Source organism: Pteronotus mesoamericanus, unplaced genomic scaffold, assembly GCF_021234165.1.
Source record: "Pteronotus mesoamericanus isolate MK-2021 breed Mesoamerican mustached bat unplaced genomic scaffold, CSHL_Meso_final contig_24, whole genome shotgun sequence".
NCBI lineage: Eukaryota > Metazoa > Chordata > Mammalia > Chiroptera > Mormoopidae > Pteronotus > Pteronotus mesoamericanus.
The window spans coordinates 13979451-14002766 of record NW_026555100.1 but is presented as its reverse complement, the minus strand read 5'-3'; the positions used below and the strand labels follow the sequence as shown (position 1 = coordinate 14002766).

Genomic DNA, 23316 nt, shown 5'->3' with positions numbered 1-23316 from the left:
TAATTAAGTTGGACCCTTACCTTATAATCATATTAAAAATTAATTTAAAATGGTTCAGAAGCTCAAAGATATGTAAAAACTAAAACTATAAAACTCTTAAGTGATATTTTTCATGGCATTAAAGTTGGTAATAATTTCTCAGCTATGATACCATAAGCATAGGCAACAAAAGAAAAAAATAGGTAAATAGGACTTCATCAAACTTAAAAAAACTTTGTAAGTCAAAAACAAACAAACAAACAAACAAACAAACAAACAAACCTAGTAACGCCCTGGCTGGGTGGGTTGGTAAGTTGAAGCACCATCCCGTACACCGCCAATAAGGTTATAGGTTCGATTCCTGGTCAGGGCAACTACCTAGCCTGTGGGTTTGATCCCAGCCAAAGTGTATACAGGAGGCAACAGATCGATGTTTCTCTCTCACCTGGATGTTTCTGTCTGTCTGTCTGTCTCTCTCTCCACTTTCCTCTCTCTCTAAAATCAATAAAAAAAAATCCTCAGGTGAGAATTAAAAAAATTATAAGGAATTGTAAAGAATTAAGTATTTTTTTAAAAAAATTATTGAGAGAAAAAAAACCCCAAAGAATGGGAGAAAATATATGCAAAGCAACTATCTGATAAGAGATTGATAAAACTCCTGAAGTCAACAACAACAACAACAACAAAAAGCCAACTAAAAAACAGGCAAAGAACTTCACATGCTTTAGGATGGCTATTATTAAAATAAAAGTCACCAAGTATTCTTAGATATTGGGAAATCGGAACCCCTCTTGAGAATGTAAAATGCAGACACTGTAGAAAACAGCTTGGATTGTCCCCCAAAAGACAAATTTCCAAATGCTCCCACAATTCCATTCTCAGGTGTGTATACTCATAAGAATTGAAAGGCAAGACTCAAACATTTAATTGTATACCAATGTTCATTAGCAGCCTTATTCACAACAGCCAAGAAGTGGAAACAACCCAAATGTACATCAACAGATGAGTAGATAAACAAAATGTGGTATATACATAAACTGGAATATTATTCAGCTATAAAAGCTGAATTATTCTGACATGCTATATAACACTGGTGAAACTTAAAGGACTCAAAAGACATAATAAGTGTAATAAGCCAGTCAAAGAAAATAACAAATATTATATCATTCTATTTATATGCAGGATCTAGGACAGGCAAAGAAAAGTACAGACCAAGAAATTAGACCAGAGATTACCAAGGGCCAGGGGAGAAGGGTATTGAGAAATGGGTAGTTACTGTTTAATGAATACAGAGTTTCTGTTGGGGATGATGAAAAAGTTCTGAAAATGGAAAGTGGTGATGGTTGTACAACATTGTGAATATACTTAAAGTCATTGAAGCAAATTTAAATGGTTAAAATGGTAAGTTTCATGGTTCACTTCTCTTCAACAAATGTCCTTTATTCACTATTTCAGGAAGACAATGAAGTTGAGGTCACTCAGGTGGCTAACCCAACTAAAAACGGTTTCAATGGCTCCTTCTCATCACCATTCTACCTTCTCTAGAAAGGTATAGTTAGGATTTCTGAAAGGGGACCATACAATTCACACATTCAGCTTGTTTGATTTCATGTACTTATAAGCAGTCCTGGTGTCGTAGTGGCTTCACTAATGGATATTCATTCTGAGACAACTTAATACAGATACCCTCTCTGCATCTATCCCACAACCAGAGTAGATTCTTTATACCTCCCCTGGTGTCTGCTACTCAGCTACATTTTGCCTATGGTTATATTTCTATTTTTGTATGTGTATTTCCCCCATTAGATTATAAGCTCTATGAAGGCAAGGTATTTGTCTCCCTAAATATAAAACAGGAGGCCCTCAAATATCTGAATAAACAGCCCCCAATACTTATTTTTCATTGACTAAAGCCTAACGTTTGCCTTTAGTCTGAAGCCTAGGAACACTTGGATTTCAGAGGCAATCCTTTTGACAAGAGGCTGAAGGGGCTTCATTTTAAAGTAATTATTTTTCAATTTTAACTTTAAGCAAATCTAGGACTTTAAGATACCTGTATGCACAACATAAAAAACTAGGCAGCTGAGAGAATATGGAGAGTGCAAAACATCTTCATCTGTTTGGATTCTCTGCCTAGGAACAAATAAATGAGTTTGAAAACGATGCAATTTTGCAGTATAATTTGATGCCCATGTTTGAAAAGTCTAGGGAAATTGTGCAGTCAATAAAATTAAGGGAAAAAAATCAATCTTATATTTAGGAAAAATGTCAACTCTGAGAAAAATAAAGTGCCAAACAAAAGAATGATGTGCAAATAAGAGACACTTCCTGTCTGATGGCTTGCAAAGGAAGGGTGGTAAAGTAGAAATATCTTGGATTCTAAAGTTTTTGGTTCAAGTTCTGTTTAGGTTACCGCTAGCTGTGTGAATTTAGATGCCAAGTCACCACTTCTATAAATCTCACTTTCTTTGTCAATAAAAATTGCTATCATATATTCTCTCCCTACCTTATATTTCTTACTTCTCCTTTCAAAGCCTTCCATTCCCCTATACCCTATCTCAGCTTTTACCAAGAAAACACAAATATTAGATCTTAAAGGTCTTGTTAGCAGGGAGGGAGAGGGAGGTGGTAGAATCAAAACAGACACACAAAAGTCACATGGAAACTAGTATGATGAGAAGCAAAACTTGTGAGTAAGCAGAAGAAACCTGTCTGCAGAAAGGAGATTGAGGAAGGGGGTAAGAAGGAATAGAATATGTGACTCGAGTTCCTGACTTTGTAGTTCCTAATTCCATTTTGAGTAAGGCTCAGCTGTACTTGCCTGCTATGGATGTCCAATGTCCATGACATTGCCTGTTAAATCTTTTTAATATGCACACCCTTTTAAAATTTTATCTCATGAGTGGGTTTCTATTTCTGCTACCTATTCATTTATAAATTACACTTCTCAAATACTTGTGTGAATTAAATAAATTCACCCTGAAAGCATTACACAAAATTAAGATAATACAATCTGTTTTCCTCATGAGGCTAACATAAAAATTAACTAAAATAACAAGCATGAAAATATTTTTGAAACTGTTAAACTTTATAAATGTACAATGTTAACAAACTAAGAAATAAAATTTTAACTTTAAGGTTTTCAATATTATGACTGTGCTTAAGTAAGAATTTGCAATTGGGAAAAAGCAATAAATAAAAATTATGAACCCATTTTGAGTGGAAGAAACCAGAAAATCTTTTTCAATGGTAACCAGCAATGGCTTAGAATATTTGGAATCTGATGTCTACAACATAATTTCACATACTTTAAATTCATAACAGCAGGCACAAAAAATTAAAAAGAGACTGGCAGATTTTTCAGCATATGATCATAACAGATTTGGTACTAGGAGAGAACTATTGCAGACTGTGACTTATGAATGTTTTTAATCTGAATATTGCAGAACAGCTCACACTGGGGCCAAATTTCAGTCAAAATAACATGTTCCTGGACTCCATGGATACATTTTCAACACACAAGTTTTGCAACCAATTTTTACAAATGAAGAACTCCCTTTTTAATGGCAGCAGATATGCTTTTGGGGTAAATCAACATAACTGGATTTATGGGACCTTAATATGCATGTTTCATAACTACCTTTGAAATTATGGCGATATAAAATCAAGCAGGTGGGAGATAAAAGGAATACTTAAAGTACAGGGCAAAAATTACTGAATATTAAAACATGATGTAGCAACTTTAAACTTTTTTGAAAACTTACTTAAATAAGGAAGTACAATGACTCTGTTTTAGTTACTGGTTCCCCTTTTCTAATAGTTCATTCTACTTTTAAGGCTTCAGCTTGGTTCCACTCTTGCAAGCTGTCACTTCTGACTAGAGATGGAATAAAGCCAAGTACTACACAATAGTAGCTTCCTGCTCTGGCTTCATCTTCTAGACCACCCCCAGGCCAATGCCTCCCCACAGATGCTGATCCTACCAAGCCAGTAATCCACCAGCAGTCAGTTCACAGTTATGGCCATGATCCTCTATTTTTTACACTCTTGGCACAGTCATCCTTCAACCTCACATTTCTCATTTTTAATGATTTTATGGCAATAAGGCTCCTCTAAATTTCAATCAAATGCTAATATGAAGGCTAAGTCAAGTAAAGGGAGAAGCATAAAAAACTCAGGGATTTATTGAGAATGTGCTCAACTTCTGTCAAAATACAATTCAGAAACAGATATACAAAAGTACAGAACAGAAAGCTCTCACTAAGCACAATTAATCAAAACAATCCTGTTGCTACAATTTTGCATAATTATGATTTGCACTAGCACTGCCTAACTCAATAGCCTCTCTTTTGAGATAAACCTAGATTTAGGCTTGAGGTGTCTTATCCCTGTGACTAAAATAGTCAGGGATTTAACTTGATTAAGTTAACGTTGCTCAGAAATGGTTGTTTTTTCCACCTTGAGCAAGTTCACAGAATTATGGCCCTAAGTGTTCTGAAATCCTCTGAAAGGAGCTTCAAAGGTCATTTAGTTCTATTCTTATTCAATACTTAGAGGACTTCCAAATTGGCAGCACATGTCCAACATGGCCTTATTCATCCAAAGCTAAAGCAACAAAAAACAAACAAAGCAAGCAAGCAAACAAAAACCCACTACCAAAAACAATTGCTACTTGCTTGAATATCACCTACACTTTTTGAAATAAAAATATCACCAGCAAACGGAGCATATGCTTCTTCCCTGTGGAAAAAAAGGTGTTTTGTGGACAGTAATACCACGCTAGGGTTCTGCATCTTCTCTAAGATCATTTTCTTAAAATAACAGTTTAAGAAGTTACCATAGAATCTTATCTAAATGCACTTCTCAAAAGGGGGAGAGAGAAGAAGGAATAGTATTATGAAGACATGTTCTGTTTTACATTGACCATACCATGTATTGACAGTGATAAAGTTTATCTAGCACCAGCTGCAAAAAGAATAGCAAGAGTTCCAGAGAAGACAAATAAGACTATTAAAAGTGGTCCAACGGTTGCAAGGTATAGTACAGAGTTTAAATTAATAAGCTATTTAGTGTATCATTTTACTTATTTATAACAACTCTGAGGGAGATAGTATGATTATCTTATATATGAGGAAACCATTTATTTAGAATGCTTTAAGCTTTCCCAATGTCACAAACTAAAAAAAAAAGCTAGAATTTTAAACTATGCCTGCATGAATTGACTTCAAAATTCACGCTCCTAAAAATTATGCTAGGTTGATGATTCTCTAGGACAAAAGACTCTAGCGAAGACCCAATCAACTAGCTGCTTCTGATATACTACAAAACAGATGCCACTGTTATGTAGAAAATTTTGTCACCTTCTTGCTTCAAAGCTTCCAATGATTCATATGGCCTACAAGATAAAAGCCACTTAGTAACTGTACTTAGCAATCATTTCCCTTTTTTATTTGACTCCAGAATACTTACTTATGTAGTATGATGGCTACTATTCAAAATTCAACTCTCTCCTCTAGCTAAGCTGATATTCTACTTACCCCTAAATCTACCTCTTCTCATCACTGATATGTTGTCTTCTGTCAAATGTCTGCCTTAGCTTCCCTTTCACTTCCATCTCCATTCAAATTTTACCTCCCTCATCAGACTTCTTTAACCATTTCAATTTCTACCAACTTCTTTGTGTCTTGAAGTCTTCATTCTGTATTTTTTGATTATTTAAATCAAAATATTCGAGGAAATTGTTTTTATACAAGTTATTGTCATGGATTATAATAAACTTCTTTGAAAAAAAAAAAGACTTATCAACTTTTAAAAACCATTAAGCAACTAGCAGGATGTTGTGAATGGGAAAACCACAGAATTTAAATAACTGTTAAATGAATAGTCAGTTGGGATGTTTCCAAGGCCAGACATTAAAACATTTTAAAGGTAAGTCTAAGGGAAGTAGGGCCAAAGCATAAAATTTCCATTTAAAGACTTCCTTTTTCAGGGGAGAATCAAGTGAGTCAGTGAAACACCAAGAACTCTAACCTCTTCTTTTCCGCTCTGGGTCTGTTTCTCTCATCACAATTACAATGCAGATGCTCTCGTTTATGGCCATATGGGGGTGTGGGTGTGTTCCATTCCCATATTCTAATAGAAGATGTGCTTTGCGTGTTTCTTATAAATTCCTACCATGCATCTCTCTTAATATCAAATTTAACCAACATTACAAAAACAAGAAACCTAATTTTTATCTTTAAAAAAATTAGCAAGTTTGCTGGGCAGTTTCTGGAAGTCTTTTTTATTTTTAGTAAAATTAATGGGGAGTAGCAATTTGATACCAGAAAGAAAGGAAAACAAATTAGAGGAATTCTTGGACAGAAACATTTACATAACTACACTAATAAGTCGTGGACCAGGTCAAATTTCCATTTCCTCTATAGGAATTTTATAGTTTTAAAATGCTCTGAAGTGATATATCTGTTACTACAAACTGAAGTGAGAGTAAAGAGAAAGTCTTCCTACCCACCGAAATAATACTAACACAAAGTTCTGTTAGTTTCCTTCTATAAACTATCAGCAGTATCATCTTAGTACCCCAGGGAATAAATGTGTTTTTAAGACAAATTACTACAAGTAAGATTTTAAAACTTTTATCATTGGTTCACCTATGTCAAATATTTAATTCAATTCAAAATACAACATTTGGCAAGTAACAAACAAAATATCAGTTAATTGTTTACCTTGGCTGATTGAGGGCTAAATTTCATCTCACATTATCTCATCTTGGTTGTGAAGGAATGTCAAACTCCATAGGACAGTAACAAAAATTTAAAAGGAAAAAATATATTATCTCTGCTACACTCCACTCCCTAAACGACTGGTAACTTATCCTAGGTAATCAATTGAACTATTTTTAATCAACCACATGTGTTGAGCAACAACGATCTTAGGAATATTCTGAAACCACAGCCAGTAAGTTTATATAATCAATGATGTAAAAACTGTGGATTCAAAATGAATTCAAACTGGGAAATGAACTTTCTCACTGAAGGACTACAGAAAGATGAGATATACAGGTATCATACAGTCCAGACATGCATTAACTAAATAATGTAAGACTCTGTTCAACTCTTAAGGCAATATTTAGTGCAGGTAATAAGAAAAAACTAATGCTTGCTCCACCCATTTTTTTCCCTTCAACCAGCAATTCACAGCACAATAGCATTGTATCTAATGTTTAGTAAGGTAGTTCAATGTCTATTTTCTATAATGATACTCTATAGTATTAATAGTCTTCTCTCTAATTTTATCAGATTATAACCCAGAACTTCAGACAGGATCATTCCTTCAGATCTAAAACAATTCAACCTTATTCTAATGAAAATGTCTCACTACAATGAGTTTTTTAAAATACAGTAACATAAAGTATAATTTTAAATAGGCACATTCTGCTTCAAACCTCTAATGGTTTTAAACTAGTGCCCTTTGTACTATGCCTCTATTACCTTTAAAAGCAAAGAGGCCCTAATCAGTGTAGCTCAGTTGGCTGGGCATTGTCCTGCAAAGCGAAAGGTCACTGGTTCAATTCCTGGTCAGGGCACATGCCCAAGCCGCAGCCAGGTCCCTGGTTGGGGCGTGTGCGCGAGGCAACCAATCAATGTTTCTCTCCTTCTCCTTTTCCCTCTCTTCCCCTCTCTCTAAGAATAAATAAATAAAATCTTTTAAAAGCAAAGAGGATTGTGATCCCGGGAAATACCTGACTAATAAAGCAGACTAACCCCAAAAAATTGATTATAGTCACGTACAATTTCTATATCCTCTATGAAGCAACCAACCTGAAAATTGTAGGTGTGCATGGTCAGAAGCCACAATCCAGGACAAGGTGATTTCAAAATCATGCTAAAAGTTCATTATGAAACTATTCCTTATATGAATTTGATCAAAATAGAAATATTTTTAAAAATTTCTGTAATCACACCCCGAAGTAAAGCAACAATACTAAAGAAACCATAACTCAAATGACAAAAAAAAAAAAGCCCAAAACTATAAACAGCATCTTTAAGAATCAATTATTTGGTTTTTCTTCCTTCTTCCCAGCTAGATAAAAGACAGTACAATAATCTGTGGAGTTCTGCTACTTCCTCTCTTTTTTCCCTTAGCACTTTACTTCAAAGAACGTTAACTGTAGGCCAGGCAATATCAGGGAATCTAAAAGGTGGAAGCAGAAACTAATTTATGTGCATAAGGAATGAGAAAAATAGAATTAAATATACGATGGCATGCTGTTTCAGTTGCCAATATACATCAATTTTGTCTGTAAGATGTTGCTTTGATTTTTCTGTTTATTCAACTTTCTTTCCAAACTACTGAAAACTAAAATCTATGATGGCTGCAATGCAAATCTCCCAACTAAATGTCACCTAAAAAACTGACTAAATCAACTAACTTAATACATGCCATCTGATATACAATGCATTGAAATCATTCAGAGAAATTAAGTGTAGGACTCAAACCAGTGACCTAAAAGTGAAAATATGTGTATTAATTCCGAGTCATCTGTTTCATAATCACTGCCCTACAGTATGCTATCATTCTGATATATTAAAAAATAGGGCTGTGTAACTATAAAGAAACTAAAGGGAGCATACTTCTACAGAGTAAACTGCTGAGAACTCAAGCAGAAGGATGATAGATGGAAATTCCCACTACAAAAACAGTTAGATTCACAGAAAAGCATCATTTGTGGGAATTTTTAAAACAATACTTAATGTATGCTCATCATTGTATACACAAAGGCCATTTCCAAAGAAGACTTTTCCTCATCACACTTAAAAACTGTAACGGACAATTAACACCCAAATTCAGAAGAAACTGCCTCATGAAACTTAAAGCAGAAAAACAGGGAGATCATTTATGAAATTTGTTCAATTTTCTCCAAACCCTTCTGATTTACATGGGATTACCCTAAGGTTAAGATATGTTGAAACATTATTTACAAAATCTATGTCAGTAACAGCTGCCATGTTTCAGATGCCAAAGAATTTAATATACTGTTTGGACAACTGATTAGAGAAAAGCATTCTGGGATAAAGCGATTTTAATTATATTAACTCTAAAATTGTTTCCTTTACCTAGATTGTGTCTTTATTTAACAAATTCATTTAACTAAATATTTCTGAAAAACTAGACTGAGCCATCCTAGGTCTCTGGAGTAAATTTTCATTCAAAATGTTACAGCAGGAGTCTATTATGTACATACATTTTTAATCTGACTAAAAAATACTACATATAAAAATCAAAACATACACAAAAAGCTCTATATTAAAATATCTATTACTTCTAAAACTGATAAGAAATTCTAAAGATATGCTGGATCCTAAATCAAGTGCTGTTAGTCTGTCCAGTTTCTAAGAACTGCAAAGTTACACAATTCCTGAAACACAAATGTTTAAAATGTCAAGTGAATCACTTTGCCTCTAGAAGATGTAGCATCCCATTTAGGTCATAGGTTAATTTACTTATACTAGCAGAGCAATATAAGGAGCTAACTAACAAAGATAATCATACAATTCACCAAAACAAGTAAGACTAGCTCTTGTGCCTTTATTTTTAGTAAAATAACATAATCAGAAGCTAAAAAGTTTAAAGATGTTTTTAAAAAAACCCACAAACCTACAAAATGTTAGTATTCTTTCAATCATTACAATTTTCTAAAAAAGATTTTTATTTATTTATTTTTAGAGGGAGGGAAAGAGAAGGAGAAAGAGAGGAAGATAAACAGGTGCAAGATCGATAGGTTGCCTCCCACACACCCCCAAGTGGGGCCCTAACCAGGAATCAAACCTGCAACCTTCCAGTTCACAGGCCAGAGCTCAGTCCACTGAGCCATACCAGACAGAGCCAATCATTACAATTTTTAATAAACATGTTGTAGAGTATTAGGCCACCTAGCAAAAGGCTTTATTTTTGAAAGTATTTTCTACATAACGTTTTCACTTCTCTAAATCAAATCCAAGCTGATACTTCCAGAGTGCTTGCTAAACAGCAACAAAAGATTTTACCTGGACTTGTGTAGTCTAATTGTCACTAAAAGAAATAAATAATAGTTAAGGTAATAGTAAGCTAAATGGCATTTACAATTAAAAACAAAATAAAATCCAAGGAAAAAGCTGTAATACCTCCACTATTAAACTGGGACTTGCTATGAATTTCTGGCTACACATAAAGAGCAATGGCTAGCAGGATGAAAATGAAGCCATTTAATGAAATCAAAATAATGTGAAAAGACCAAAGCACATGTATGTAGACGTTAAACTATCTCATTTTGGTAGATCTAATAGAAGGAGCAAATAACTAATTCCCAAAGTATTATAACTCTACACACAACAAATCACTGCTCATTAACTCCAGTGCATGTTCTTCCTACTGAAATGATACCTCTATATTTTATTATTGAAAAACAGTAACTATTCTGAAATCAAATAGGAATACTGACTTTCAGCTCCATTTATGAAAAAGTCAAACTAGTTCACTTACCCTTCCCATCAATGCAATTACTGTATTATTTTAAACATATAAAAGAAATCTATAAAATATATGTATTTTATTCTAAAATCCAAATATACAAATTTCTGTATAATTTTTACCTCTACTCTTAAAAAATTAACTAATAGAACTTCACTAGAAATGTTTTAAAGCATTCAGCTTACAACTTTCAATGTATTTCTTCATGTGATTTCAATCTAAAAGCCTACTAGAAAATACTTTTCCAATTAAATGTATTTGTATTTTAAGTGTAACAATTAGGACCTAAAATTTAGCAACTGAACTATTCAATTAATGACAATAGAAATGAATATGCCCACTTAAAAAGAAAATGAACTACTGATATGTATGCATGTAGTAAATACTAATCTCATTTAATTACATTAATTCACCCAATTCTTAACTTCTAGAGCTGGAGACAAAGATAATTTATACTAATATTTAACAAATTATTTTCTAACAAAGGATATTATTTAAATGGCAGGGACTTCATTTTTGCTTATTTGTGTATTCCCATTGACAGAATGCTGCATGGTTCATAATAAATTCCCAGTATATATTGGTTGATTGAATAAATGACTCATTTATCCTATAGTCAAAATGTATTCAATGCACTGCACTGAGTTCCCTGCACACCACCATGTTAGCTGGAACTGAGTATTTAAAGGAGTATCTGAATTATCAGTGAAAGTTAATGAATGATTTTTAAAAGGAACCTAAAATTTCTTACCTGGTAGGGCTGAAAGGCACTATCTTCAGTTAAAAAATCCAGTTGTTTATCTACAAGGAATTCTACCGCAGTGACTGAACTGGGTATACTTTTATCAACCAGGGGTTTGAAAATCTGGTGAGAGAAAAAAAATTTCTAATGGTTACTTTCTGGGTTTTACCCCCCAAAATGAAGGGTATATATAAATACAATGTATTACTGTCGCTATTATAATAGTTTTAGGGTACCAATTAGTATTAGTTTTCATATAATAATCCAGGGTAGAGGTTTTATCCATACAATAGATTTTGTATTTATTAAAAAGGAATAAAGTACATTTATGAAAAAAAGATGAAAAAATTCTCATATACTAAGCTCCAGTTTATTTTTTTAAGTGTATACATGTGTATAAAAATTTCTGCTAAGATTAAAAAAGGAGAAATTGCTTCTGAAAAAGTAAACTGGGTAAAACATATTTACCCCAACTCCTTAAAAAATTTTTAAGTAATAGAGTAGTTAAAATTTACATGTATAATTTTTTTTCTTAGCTCACTCATATCAAGGATTTTCAATGATCAGGATGCATCTGGTCTTTTAACTCCACCCCATGTACTACCCACCCCCGCCCCTGACCCTACCCAAAGCACAAATAAAAATCCAGCAGCTTCAGTAAGAGCTGCATGGGGGAGGGGAGCAAGAAAAGAAGAGGGATGTAAATAGTATTACACAAAACCCATCTTTCAGTAAACTATTTCCAGATCTCCACTACTTAAAAAAGAGGGGGTTCAGAATCCATAATCATTTGATTATTTCAAAGACTCATCTTTTACATGAAGGATTTCACCCATACCTTGAGGTGGGGGAGGGGGTGAGAGGCTGGAGACGAAGAGGAAGGAAATAAAGGTATTATGCATGCATTTTGTTAAATGACTATGACCCTCACTTTCGAAGTGGAAGCAGCCTATACAGAAATCAAGTATCTTATATTCCTGATACTGTTCTGAAACTAAAAATTAAAACATAATCCCACCATGTTACCAACAGTTCCTTTACTATAAAAAGAATCTTAAATTTAAAAAATTGAATTAGCAATCAACTCAGTTTTTAAATTACTTGTAAGAAATGAAGAAATCTTTCTTGCTACAAGGTAACTTACGTGACCAAAACGCAGGCAGTAAAAATCCCCAGGAGATCCAAAAACCATTGTGTTTCCCCCTTTTCTTATGTCTTAAATCTAACATCTTCCTAATTGCAATAAACACTCTCAAGAAAAACTTTTCAAGATCCTTAGTTCAGAGTGGCTTTTAAGGAGTTAATTTCTATATTTATGAAATTCCTTTAAAAAGCTTTCAATTCAATTCATTGAGGAGCTTAATAAATATGTAAGCTAAAACCAAGAGAATATGCATTTTAAAAACCTGCCTTATTTTCACGCTATCCACAGTTAACTTATGAGTAATATCTTCTTTCCTAAATTAAAACATGAAATAATTCTTACATTCCCACTTAAATGTTCAGCATTTATGATTAAAAAAAATCAAATCACACTAAGATTCTCCCTCTCTGGTCCTGACACTAACCATTTAAGTAACTGTACTATATATGCATCTAAAGTATTTTTATTTAGGTTAGAAATTACATTTTCAAAACAGACGTTACCCCATTATGTAGTTACTACTGCTGCCATTTAACATTTTCGTTTACCAAGACTAAATCCCTAAAATTATTATTTCATAAAATCCTATTCATAATGTTTCCTAAGAAGTGACTCAAATTTTTAAGAAACCCAAGAGCCCTTATTTTATTTAGACTCTAAACTGTCTACCAGTTTGTGACTGATTAACATGAAATACGTAACATTTTCATATTTTAACTTTGTTTAGTTTTTAGTTAACTAGAAAACATTGGAACCTTCTGTAGAACTTTTAATCTTTGAACTTTATCAAATGCTCTATTTCTTTTTAAATAGTACCATGTCAGGTCAACTCATGGAGGTTAACAAAAAGGTCCACAAAAGGTATTATCTAAATGACTAAAAGATACGATTCAATTAAGAAGCATTTGAAAAAAAAGTAAACTTCTCCTTCTGAGTGCCTCTTTCTTACGCAAATAATACAGGTGTTTTGCATTTCCTATGAGACCTAGTCATTTTATAATATGAAAAACATTATTGTGAAGAGAATCTCTCAGAACTCTGCTTTTTAAGGCATGTCAAGAGTTCTAAGGGTAAATTTAACAGGCCAACTTGTATTTTAAATTACTGAGTTACCAGCAAAAAACAAAGTTTATTTTCTACGCCAAAATTAAAACAAATTTCTCATTATAAGGTAGAACATAGCTACCAGAAATGTTAAAAGACCAGTTTCAGAATGTTCTATTACCAATACAAGAATACTTAACAATCATGTAGGTCAAATGAGGAGGTCAAAAGTATGCCATGCTTCTTAAATAGAAAATAAGGCCACGACTTGCAAATTTTAAATGTGCATTTATATTTAAACTACAAATATGTTCCCACCAAAGTCGTTAAATATTTCTACAGTACTTAGGAAAGAAATACTTCAATATAGATTAAACGAGAAACCCTGAAATTGTGTGACTGGTTCCTACTTTATGAAAAAATTGCTATTTTTCAAACAATTAAAAAAAATATTATTAGCTTAAAAATGAAATAAATGATTAAATAAAAGCAAATGAATCCTACAGCTTTTATGGTATAGATGACTAAATATTTCATTGGTATAAGGGACTGGAATGTAAAGAAACTAGAACTCATGCATACCTAAGTGACTGAAGACTGTAAAGATATATCATTCAATGAGGAACTTCCATAGCCCAAGGGGAAGCAACGAGTTACCATCTGATGAAAGTCACAATAGAATATGACCCTAATAAAGAAAAATTTAAAAAAAAACCCAAAGCCCCTGTATTTCCAACTGATAAAAGCCTTCGAAAATCCAAATTAAAATTACTAATTTAAAATTAAATAATCATGATTGAAATAATACTTTTTCAATTTTATCACTGAATTAAGAGTTCTTTGAAGGTTCTATGTCGATGTTAACCATATTTTAAAAATAGCCTACAGCCAAAATAAATAAGTTAGTTGAGAGCCTGCATTTCTGGTAGGGCCTACCACTCTATAGGAAGAATGCTTAGAACAACTGTATCCTGTTTGGGGCTCCATGCTACACCACATTCCATTAACATGAGGAAGAGGCAAACAGATGAGCCCTCCTCAAAAAAACATTTTTAAAATAAATCAACTACAGCTCTCCAACATAACTCAGCTGCTCAAACAAACCATGTTAAAGCTCACCATTTAACATTTAACTGGAAATCATGGAGTTTATGTCTGCAGTCTGAGTTTCTAACAATCTTCGGTTAACATTTAACAATTTCTTTTCCAAGTAAAAAACGTAAGCTCATTAACTACAAAAATCTGGTATAAATCCCACTAAAAGAAAATAGTGAAGCAGAAAACAATCTAAGTAACATTTTAAAAGTCAAAAAAAAAAAAAAAAAAGAAAGAAAAAAAAGCGGAACTGGAGTGACTTGAAAGAACAAAGTCCAAATTCCCACCCAAGCAGGTCTACTGAAAAACACGATACTGTTAGCAAACAAGTTGGGGGTGGGGTTGGGAGTATACCACACAAAAACCCCTCAGAAAACATCCCCCCCCCCACTTAAAATATTATATTCTAAAAACCCAATCTGAAATATTTTCCTGTAAACAATTACACTCTAGTTCTTAAAATAATCTTTTTACGACGTTATGAAATTACCCACACAATAAACCTCTTTCTACACAAATGAAATTGTTGAAAATTCTTAAACCTAAGAATACTAAGGCTAGCTCTATAAAAGGCAAGTGACCTTAATTCCTAAGGCCGAGAAGCAAAACCAAATGTGAATTAAGACAAAAGAAAAAGGAAGCAGAAAAATACAAACCGTACTTTGTTCTTGAGAATTTTAAAGTATCTTTAAATCTCAGAAATCCAGGACCCGGCTTTAAAGGTCAAGAAGTATAGCTGACATTTCCATTTTGTTCTTGAGCAGTACTTTTAATCTCTCCTAAATACTATTTAAGTCTTCCAAAATCACAGGCAAATGGCTCTCAAACCAAGCATTTCTGAGATCACTTGCAGCGTCGTCATTGTATAGGAAGAAAAGCCAAGACCACAAAACGAAGCAGAGGCTGTAACCTAACAAGTCTCCGGCGAGCAAATGACGATTTTCTGTCTGCTCTGGCTCAACCCTGGCAGTGACGAGGATTACAACTCGCTCTTTGTCATCAGCAGTGTGGTGTTAAAGACTAAGAAATCCTGCAGCTGAAGCACTACTGCATCCTCCGATCTGGGTCAGGATCATTTCTCCTGAGGTCGCTTACATAACCAGTAAGATACTCCAAATAGAGAGAACAGCCATCCATCAGCTAGAGAAAGCCTTTCCCACTGTACTCTGCGTGGAAACAAACTGCAGTAGCTTCCAACAGTGCAGACACCCAAATGAGAACGACTACTTGGCTTAGGGCACACTGAGAGAAGGGAAGAGGCGGTGCTCTGTAAACTGTAACTAATCCCCGTCACAGGTGCTGATGGAGTCACTTCCAGCACGAGTCACATTACTGGTGATTACTCATTTGGCTGCGGCCATAGAGACTGGCTCATAATTTTAACAACAGACAAAGACAGACTAGTGGCTAGACTGAAAGCTCAAGTTTACTGTCTCCTTAATAAAGCAGATGCAAATACATAGTTTTTGCTTTCCAGATTTAATTAATAAGGTGAGAAAGTGCAGAAAAACAAGTAGTACATAAATATCTCTCAAGCTGTCAAAAATGAAGCATAACTTTAAATCATCAAAAATACTTTCAGTGTTTTCAAGCAAAGGATTTATTTTTAGTATAATCATTTCTCCTCAAAAATATACTGATATAAACAACTTCAGGAAAAAAAGTTTTGGGGGGAGCAAGAGTCTAAGTGAAATCAAATGATAATCTCAGAGGCACTTTACTCAAAAGAAAAACAAACTAATGATAATTTTGGCAGATTAAAAAAATACTGAAACATTTTCATTCTTTATAAAAACAATTTAATATAACTTGCAGTTATAAAAACCTACAATTTGAAAGCAAAAAATATGTATTTCTGATGTGTCATCTAAAATTGCCCAATGTGGTAGCCACTAGCCACACATGGCTACCACGCACTGGAAATGTGATTAATCTGAATTAAGATGCTTGCTGTATGAGTAATACATAGGCTAAATATGAAAATAAAAAAGAATGTCAGAAACCTGCAAGTGCAAGAAAACATTCATTTTTTAAAATGATGTATGTGAATGGTCTTATAAATTTGGCCCAATCTAGGCATCTCAATTTCAATACCTCTAAAAATTCACATTGATTTTTGTTTTTTATACCACATAGGCAACCAATTCATCAAGTCATGTTAGGAGAAAAACTTCTAGCTACCAGCCCTGTCAGTTTCATTTTAGAGAAAAACATCATCATGTTACTAATGAAAAGAAGGTATTTTCAATTTAGTATACTCATCTATTGGACTTAGACTTATAAAAATCTTGATCAATCCTTTTTTTGTTATACAAATGAAAGATATGGGTAATGATTATTCTAAGAATGTTGGTAATATATAGCTCTAGAGCACTGACAGTGCAAAAATACACACTTTTAGAACAAAGTATTTTTTTTAAAATAATGAGTCAACTAAATATTAAATCATACACAACCAAAAAAGTCATTCATAGTTAAATCACTTAAGACATGACTATAAAACACATATGGAAATAAAAGAATTTGAAATAACATATAAGTTATCAAAACAACAACAAGAACAACAGGATAAATGTGGTGGCCTTATTCTGAGCCCCAAACAACAAAATACAAAATGATGCAGGTTATTATGTTATAAATTATCAAATTTTAAATACATCATATAACATTTCTACCACTTACTGTATATTAGAGAGTGAGTTCAAGGTTTCTCATAACTTATCTTACAATCTCACATCAATTCAGGTTTGATTATATATTACATAAATTTAAAACCAGCTGTCTTGTCCTTAAGTACTATCAGTCCCCTACAGAATCAAATAGCACAGAGAAGTACAGCTAGCTGACTGCCATAATAGGTATATATTCCTAATGGCAGAGAAAACAATAATTTTTGTAAGATCAAAATAAACATCAATATTTTAATTTCATACTACATCAGGGCTGGAAATGAGATACTTCTGCACTACTATAAAGAAATAATACAGTCAATTCTTAATGCAAATGAGTGTGCACAGAGGTGCAACTACTTGAAAATCACAAATATCATTTTAATATTTTTTAATTTAACATCTTCTTATAAATAAATCTGAATTTTTCCTTGTACTCTGGTAAATTTCTAACACAAATAACAAGTGAAATAACAATATAAAAAACCCACTTGGTAGCAAGCATTAAGTTGCTCAGCTTTTACACAAGTCTCTTAACTACCTACTGTTCTTACAATTCATTAGCAGTAACAGACACCTTTCAAACAATAAAAAGCACAAATTTGAGGAGAGCAGCATTTCAGTCCTTCAAATTGGTTGTCTTTATGGCTTACATGTACCTTCCTCAATGGATTAAGGAAGAAAGTTGAAGAGTTACTGTTAATTTTTCTTTTCTTTCCTTTTTTCTTCTTTAGCTGGGGGAAGGGGAACAGAAGGTCTTTTCTGGCAGCTAACCCAGGCTAGAGGAAGAGGAAACTACTCCAGTTACTGCCCAGAAATACACATCTCTGACTTCCTTCCTTTTTAGCTGGTTTCTAGGTTACAAGCTGAATAAATCAACAGAGGTGAGAAAGTAAACAGAGGCTAAAAGGAAGGCAACATTGTATGACTATCTGAAGAAAATCTGTTTCTTCCAATAATGAAAGAATCTTGTAAGTGCAATTAAGAGTTAAATGAGCATTTTGGTTTCATTTATCATGGGTCTAAAAGAAATAAATCCCTCATCTTTACAGATATAGAAGCCTAAACAAACAAGTGGATTTTTCCTAGCATATGGACTTCACCAAAAATCAAAAACCTCTAACTTCAGTGGCCTAGCACTGTAAATATTCATGCATTCATTCATTCATTCATTCAATCAAGAGGGGAAAGGGAGGGAGAGAAATATGGATGTGAGAGAGAAACAATGATCGGTTGCCATTTGTAGGTACCCCAATGGGAGACTGAACTGGCAAGGAAAGCATGTGCCCTGACCAGGAATCGAACCCATTACCTTTCGATTTCAGAATCATGCACAACCAACTGAGCCACCCTAGCCCGGGCAACTGTAAATATGTTTTTAGATGTAAGGGTAGAAAAGAAGATGAACAACAGTAATTAAAGGGATTCAATTCGATATGGTCTTATAGGAAGGCTAACGAGATTCAGCAAAATATTTTCCAATATGCCCTATTGTACTAGAAATCTATGAAAATATATAATGAAACATGAATCTCTTCAATAATGGTAATATCCAAAGGAATGTGTTCACGTTAATGATTCCATGAAGATATTCCAGGAACTGCCAAGACTGTGTACCATAGTTTCTTATCTTCTATAGACTATACGCTCTACAAAGATTTCCATCTCATATGAATCTAATTTCACTGACCTTCAAAACTCTCTACGTCCCTAAAGCATGTAGCACATTCATTCAACCAGTATGTATGGGATGTCTTTTATATGGCAAAGCACTATTCTTGACCCTGGGACAGAATAGTGAGGAAATGACAAGCAAATTCCTACCCTAGCACACTTTATAGACTTTTAGAAGGAAACATACATTAATAGAAAAATCTCAGAAATAAAAAATTACAACTCCGTTAGGTACTCAATTAATAATTGGAGAACTAGAGTTCCTTTTCTTTCTTCAGTGAATCCTTGATAACTATCCCAGCCATCAGAAAAGGGAAGCAGAAGAGAATGTGCCCATTTTTTAACTTTGTAGATATCACATCATTGATTTTAATGACATACAATTTAGCTAAAAAAAGAAAATCATTGTTGAGACTATTAAAACAACATAATATTCTATGCAAATAGTTTATTTTTCAATTAGTACTATGGCTGAATTCAGTGCCCTTTTCATTCTGGACTTTCTGAACACTAATACAGCATGTTTCTAATTCTAGAACAGTCGCCTGAGTTTCTTATCTCTGACTTCACTTTAACAATCTCTCTGATTAGTCCTCTTTTCTCCCAATATTATTAGGTTCACCTTTCTTTATAACTTTGCAGGTGTGTACTATTGAGATAACCATTTTTCAGTGCACAAATAATTAAAAACTATATTTTAGACCCCAAATTTAACCTTTTAACCTATATTTTATACTGTTACTAGGACATTTATATCCTGTCACCACATAAAACCAAATATGACTAGAATTCAATGTTTAGCCTACTTACGTAAGTTACTCGCTTCTTCCAAAACCACTAGAAGTACTATTACTACTTCAGAAGTAGATACCTCAAAATTCATTAATAGAGTAATCATGCTTAATGATTTACTTCCCATTGCTTGTATATAGTATTGTGAATATTTGATTATTTTCCTCTAAATCTGTTAATAACATGTAATTTTTGTATAAATTATTCCATAACTTTAAACTGACTTTGATAAAATTTACAAAAAAGATTTTGAATTAGATAAATCAATGTTATTTTAAATTATTTTTTAAAATGTATTTTTAAAAGATTTTATTTATTTATTTATTTTTAGAGACAGGAGAAAGGAGGCAGAAAGAGAGGGAGAGAAACATGGATGTGAGAAACACTGACTAGTTGCCTCTGGTACGCATCTCTACTGGGGACCAAACCCAGACAAGTGCTCTGATCAGGAATCGAAATGGTACCCTTTCACTTTGCGTGACAGCACCCAACAGAGTCACATTGGTCAGGGCTAGACAAATTAATTTTATGAAAAAGCTAATATAGTCAGGAATGTTCTAGAAAGGTGGAGAGGGACGGGGGGAGGGAACCCAGTGATAGGGAACTAGCCCTAACAAACAGTACAACATATTTCAATGTTCCAATTACTACAAACATTATGAACTCGGAGTACGAATTAATAGTCATCAATGAACAATTTAGAAGTCCCAAAATAGCACCACATGAGTATGAGAATTTAGTGGAAGAAAGAGGATATTTCCACATCAGAGGAATAAAAAGAGAGGAGAAAATTTTAAAAAAAAACAGGTTATTAAAAATGGAAATGGAACTTTAGAAATCAGTAGTCTCACTTCTAGAGATGAGTATATGACCACTCAGAGACTGTGACTTTTCTTGTCAAAAACTTCTGTTTATAGAGGCTCTGGTGATAGACACAACCTGGATTTCCTAATTCATAGTTGAGTGATTTTTACATTGTAAGATGGTGTGAAAGAACTATATTGTTCATGCTTGTTGGCATGAAGTGACAAAGAGCAAAGTGTTCTGCCATCTGCTGAATAAAACTTTGAACTTAAAATGGAGGAAAATGAAACCAGTTTAGAAGAAACTGAAAAATTATATATTAATGAGGAAAAGAGGTAGAACATAATATATATATTTTTAATATGCTTTACTGACAGTTTATATCACCTTTCAGAAAGAAGAAATAACCACGATTAGGAAATCAATTCAAATAAAGGGGTTTTAAAGCCATGTTCAGAAAAAGCTGTGTTCAGAATAATTAATAAAAAATTAATATTTAGAAAGATGGTAAAACACTAAGAGTTAAAAGGAAAGTTTAATTTAATTTCTATTTTGTTAGTTATTTCTCTCAAATGTAAAGTGTAAACTAAAGATTATAAATGAACTAAACCATAAAGGATAGGTAGAGAATCCTTCTTGTTTTAAAAAACAATTAATTTTCCTTACAAGTAACCAAATTGCATTAAAGATAATTTGGAAAACAAAATAAATGAGTGAAAAGGATCCCATAGTTTTCACCAGGAAGTCAATCAGTTAACCATGTAATAGTACTCAGCCTTTTTTTTCTCAAATACATTTGTTATTAAGTTTCAAGATACATCCAACTTTTAAGCTGCTTATTTTACTTATTCCTCTTTTTTCATGTTATTACATTGCCATCATTTTAAACAGCTTCTTAATAAATAATCAAGTAAATGGGCATTGTTTTATTACATATTTTCTTAGTGTTAAATATTTAAGGCCATTTTCATTTTAATATTACAAAAAATAGTAAGAAAATCTTGATGCTTTTATTAAACTAAAAAATTAATGCAAGTTTAAATGGTTTAAAATAAATTACATGTTAAGAGTATTATATTGATATAAACTCTGAGCCATTACTAGTAGTCTTTGAAAAAATGTCATTAACAAGATATCAGAGACAGGCATCTATCAATATTTATAAAGGAAAAAAAGGACAAGTCACAAACTACATGCTAGTAAACTTGAGCTCCAGCAAAATCTGAAATGGATGATTAGAATCAGGAGAAAAAAAAACTCACAAAAACCAGTGATTAATAAGGGCCAAAAATAGGGTAGGGCAAAGTAGGTTTACAGTTGTTCATATGGAAAATAATACAGTAAGTAATAAATAATAATATAATAATAAATTCTGTGTTTTGTGTACTCACAACTGTAAACCTACTTTTGCCTCACCCTGTATATTTGTTGAGAGTAATTTCTTTTAATAAATATAAAGGTTACTTGGTGGACCCAGTATGGTGGCAGAGTAGGCGGAAGTTACACTCCCTTTCTCCCAGGATCAAATGTGAATTACAACTAACTTGTAGAACAATCGACCTGAATAACCAACTGGAAATGGCTGGCCCTACAACTATGTGCAGCAGATGAGAATCCAGAACAGTACCTCAGTTGCAAAAGTACCTTTGGGAGTGGGGTCTCAAACTCCACAGTCTGGAGAACCAGGGCCAGGAAAAGGAGCCCAGATAACATCTGGCTGTGAAAATCAGCAGGAATTCCATCCCTCAGTGTAAGTCCTGAGACTCTTAGAAACACAGGTGTCCTCTTAAAGGACCAACACACAAAATCTCAGCCACAGCCACTCACCCTGAGCACTGGCAATGAGATGGTGACTCAGAGCAGACTGAGGTCATACAGGGAGATCCTGGGTTGTTTACCTTCAGACAGAGGGCTGAAGGGACAGCCGCCAATGTCATTGCTTGCTGAGTCCCCCACCACACTGCACAGAGACCATCTTCCCTGGGTTAAGCACCCCCTCTCCATACACATGACATCAGTCTGGGAGATATACTAGCCCCACCATCCTGACTGCCTGTGGTCCCACCCTGCAGAGGAATCAGCTAGCTGAGGCCAGCCTGGTCCTGCGGTACAGTATTCCTTGGAAAGCTTTTTTTTGATGAGCTTTAGGCACTCACTGTATCAGATACGCAGGGAAATACTGTGTTGTGTGGCTGTGAAATGGAGGCCATTTTTCTGGATGAGACCCAACCAGCACAACTCCTGTGCAGAGCTCTCCCTCCACACAACAAAATCTTAATTTGTTTTAGCCTGATGAACTACTGGCCTTCACTCTGGAGACTCCCTGAGATTCCCAACCCACTGCAAAGGTCTGCAGGCCCAGAAAGGTGGCATCTGGCCTTGGTATATCCTGAGACTATTGCTGAGTGGCTTTAGGCCCAGCATTCATGCCAAGTTTGATTTTGTATTAATCTGGTGATCACCAATGTCCCCACCTCAAATAATTCACATACTGCCAGAGGTTTTTTCAGTGACTAACATGCAGCTGACAAGTGGAAGCAGATCACAGAATGCCTTGGGCCTTTTGCTGACCTATCCCTGGCTTGGTACTGGTGGAGGCTGGCCTTGCTACACAGCTTGACCCTGTTATAGTGCACTCAGGCCCAGTAGAGGCAGCCAATAACTGTGGATCACTTTGCAGCTCCTACCTAAAAGATAGCCAAGGGCTGATCACAGGCAATATCTGACAATGACATGCACCAGAGGCCCACCCAAGAGGCCCCAGAACCGAACTACAGGTGGCAGGCTTTGGACCACATCAGAGCATGACCCAATTAGCTCCACAGTGACAAACCCAAAAAGAGATCTCTGTAGGCACCAGAACC

At 34.0% G+C, this 23316-nt stretch overlaps 1 protein-coding gene across 5 annotated transcripts in view; it reads right to left on the bottom strand.

Moving 5' to 3' along the window:
- Window positions 1-23316, bottom strand: part of JMJD1C (jumonji domain containing 1C) — a 279683-nt gene that overhangs the window by 75886 nt on the left and 180481 nt on the right. For 4 of the 5 annotated variants that reach the window (XM_054572727.1, XM_054572724.1, XM_054572725.1 and 1 more), the window contains one exon: window positions 11240-11353. The exons of the other annotated variant lie outside the window; for it this stretch is intronic. In XM_054572727.1, coding sequence (XP_054428702.1) covers window positions 11240-11353 — 114 coding nt within the window. The remainder of the gene's footprint in view (window positions 1-11239; window positions 11354-23316) is intronic. 5 annotated transcript variants of the gene reach the window in all.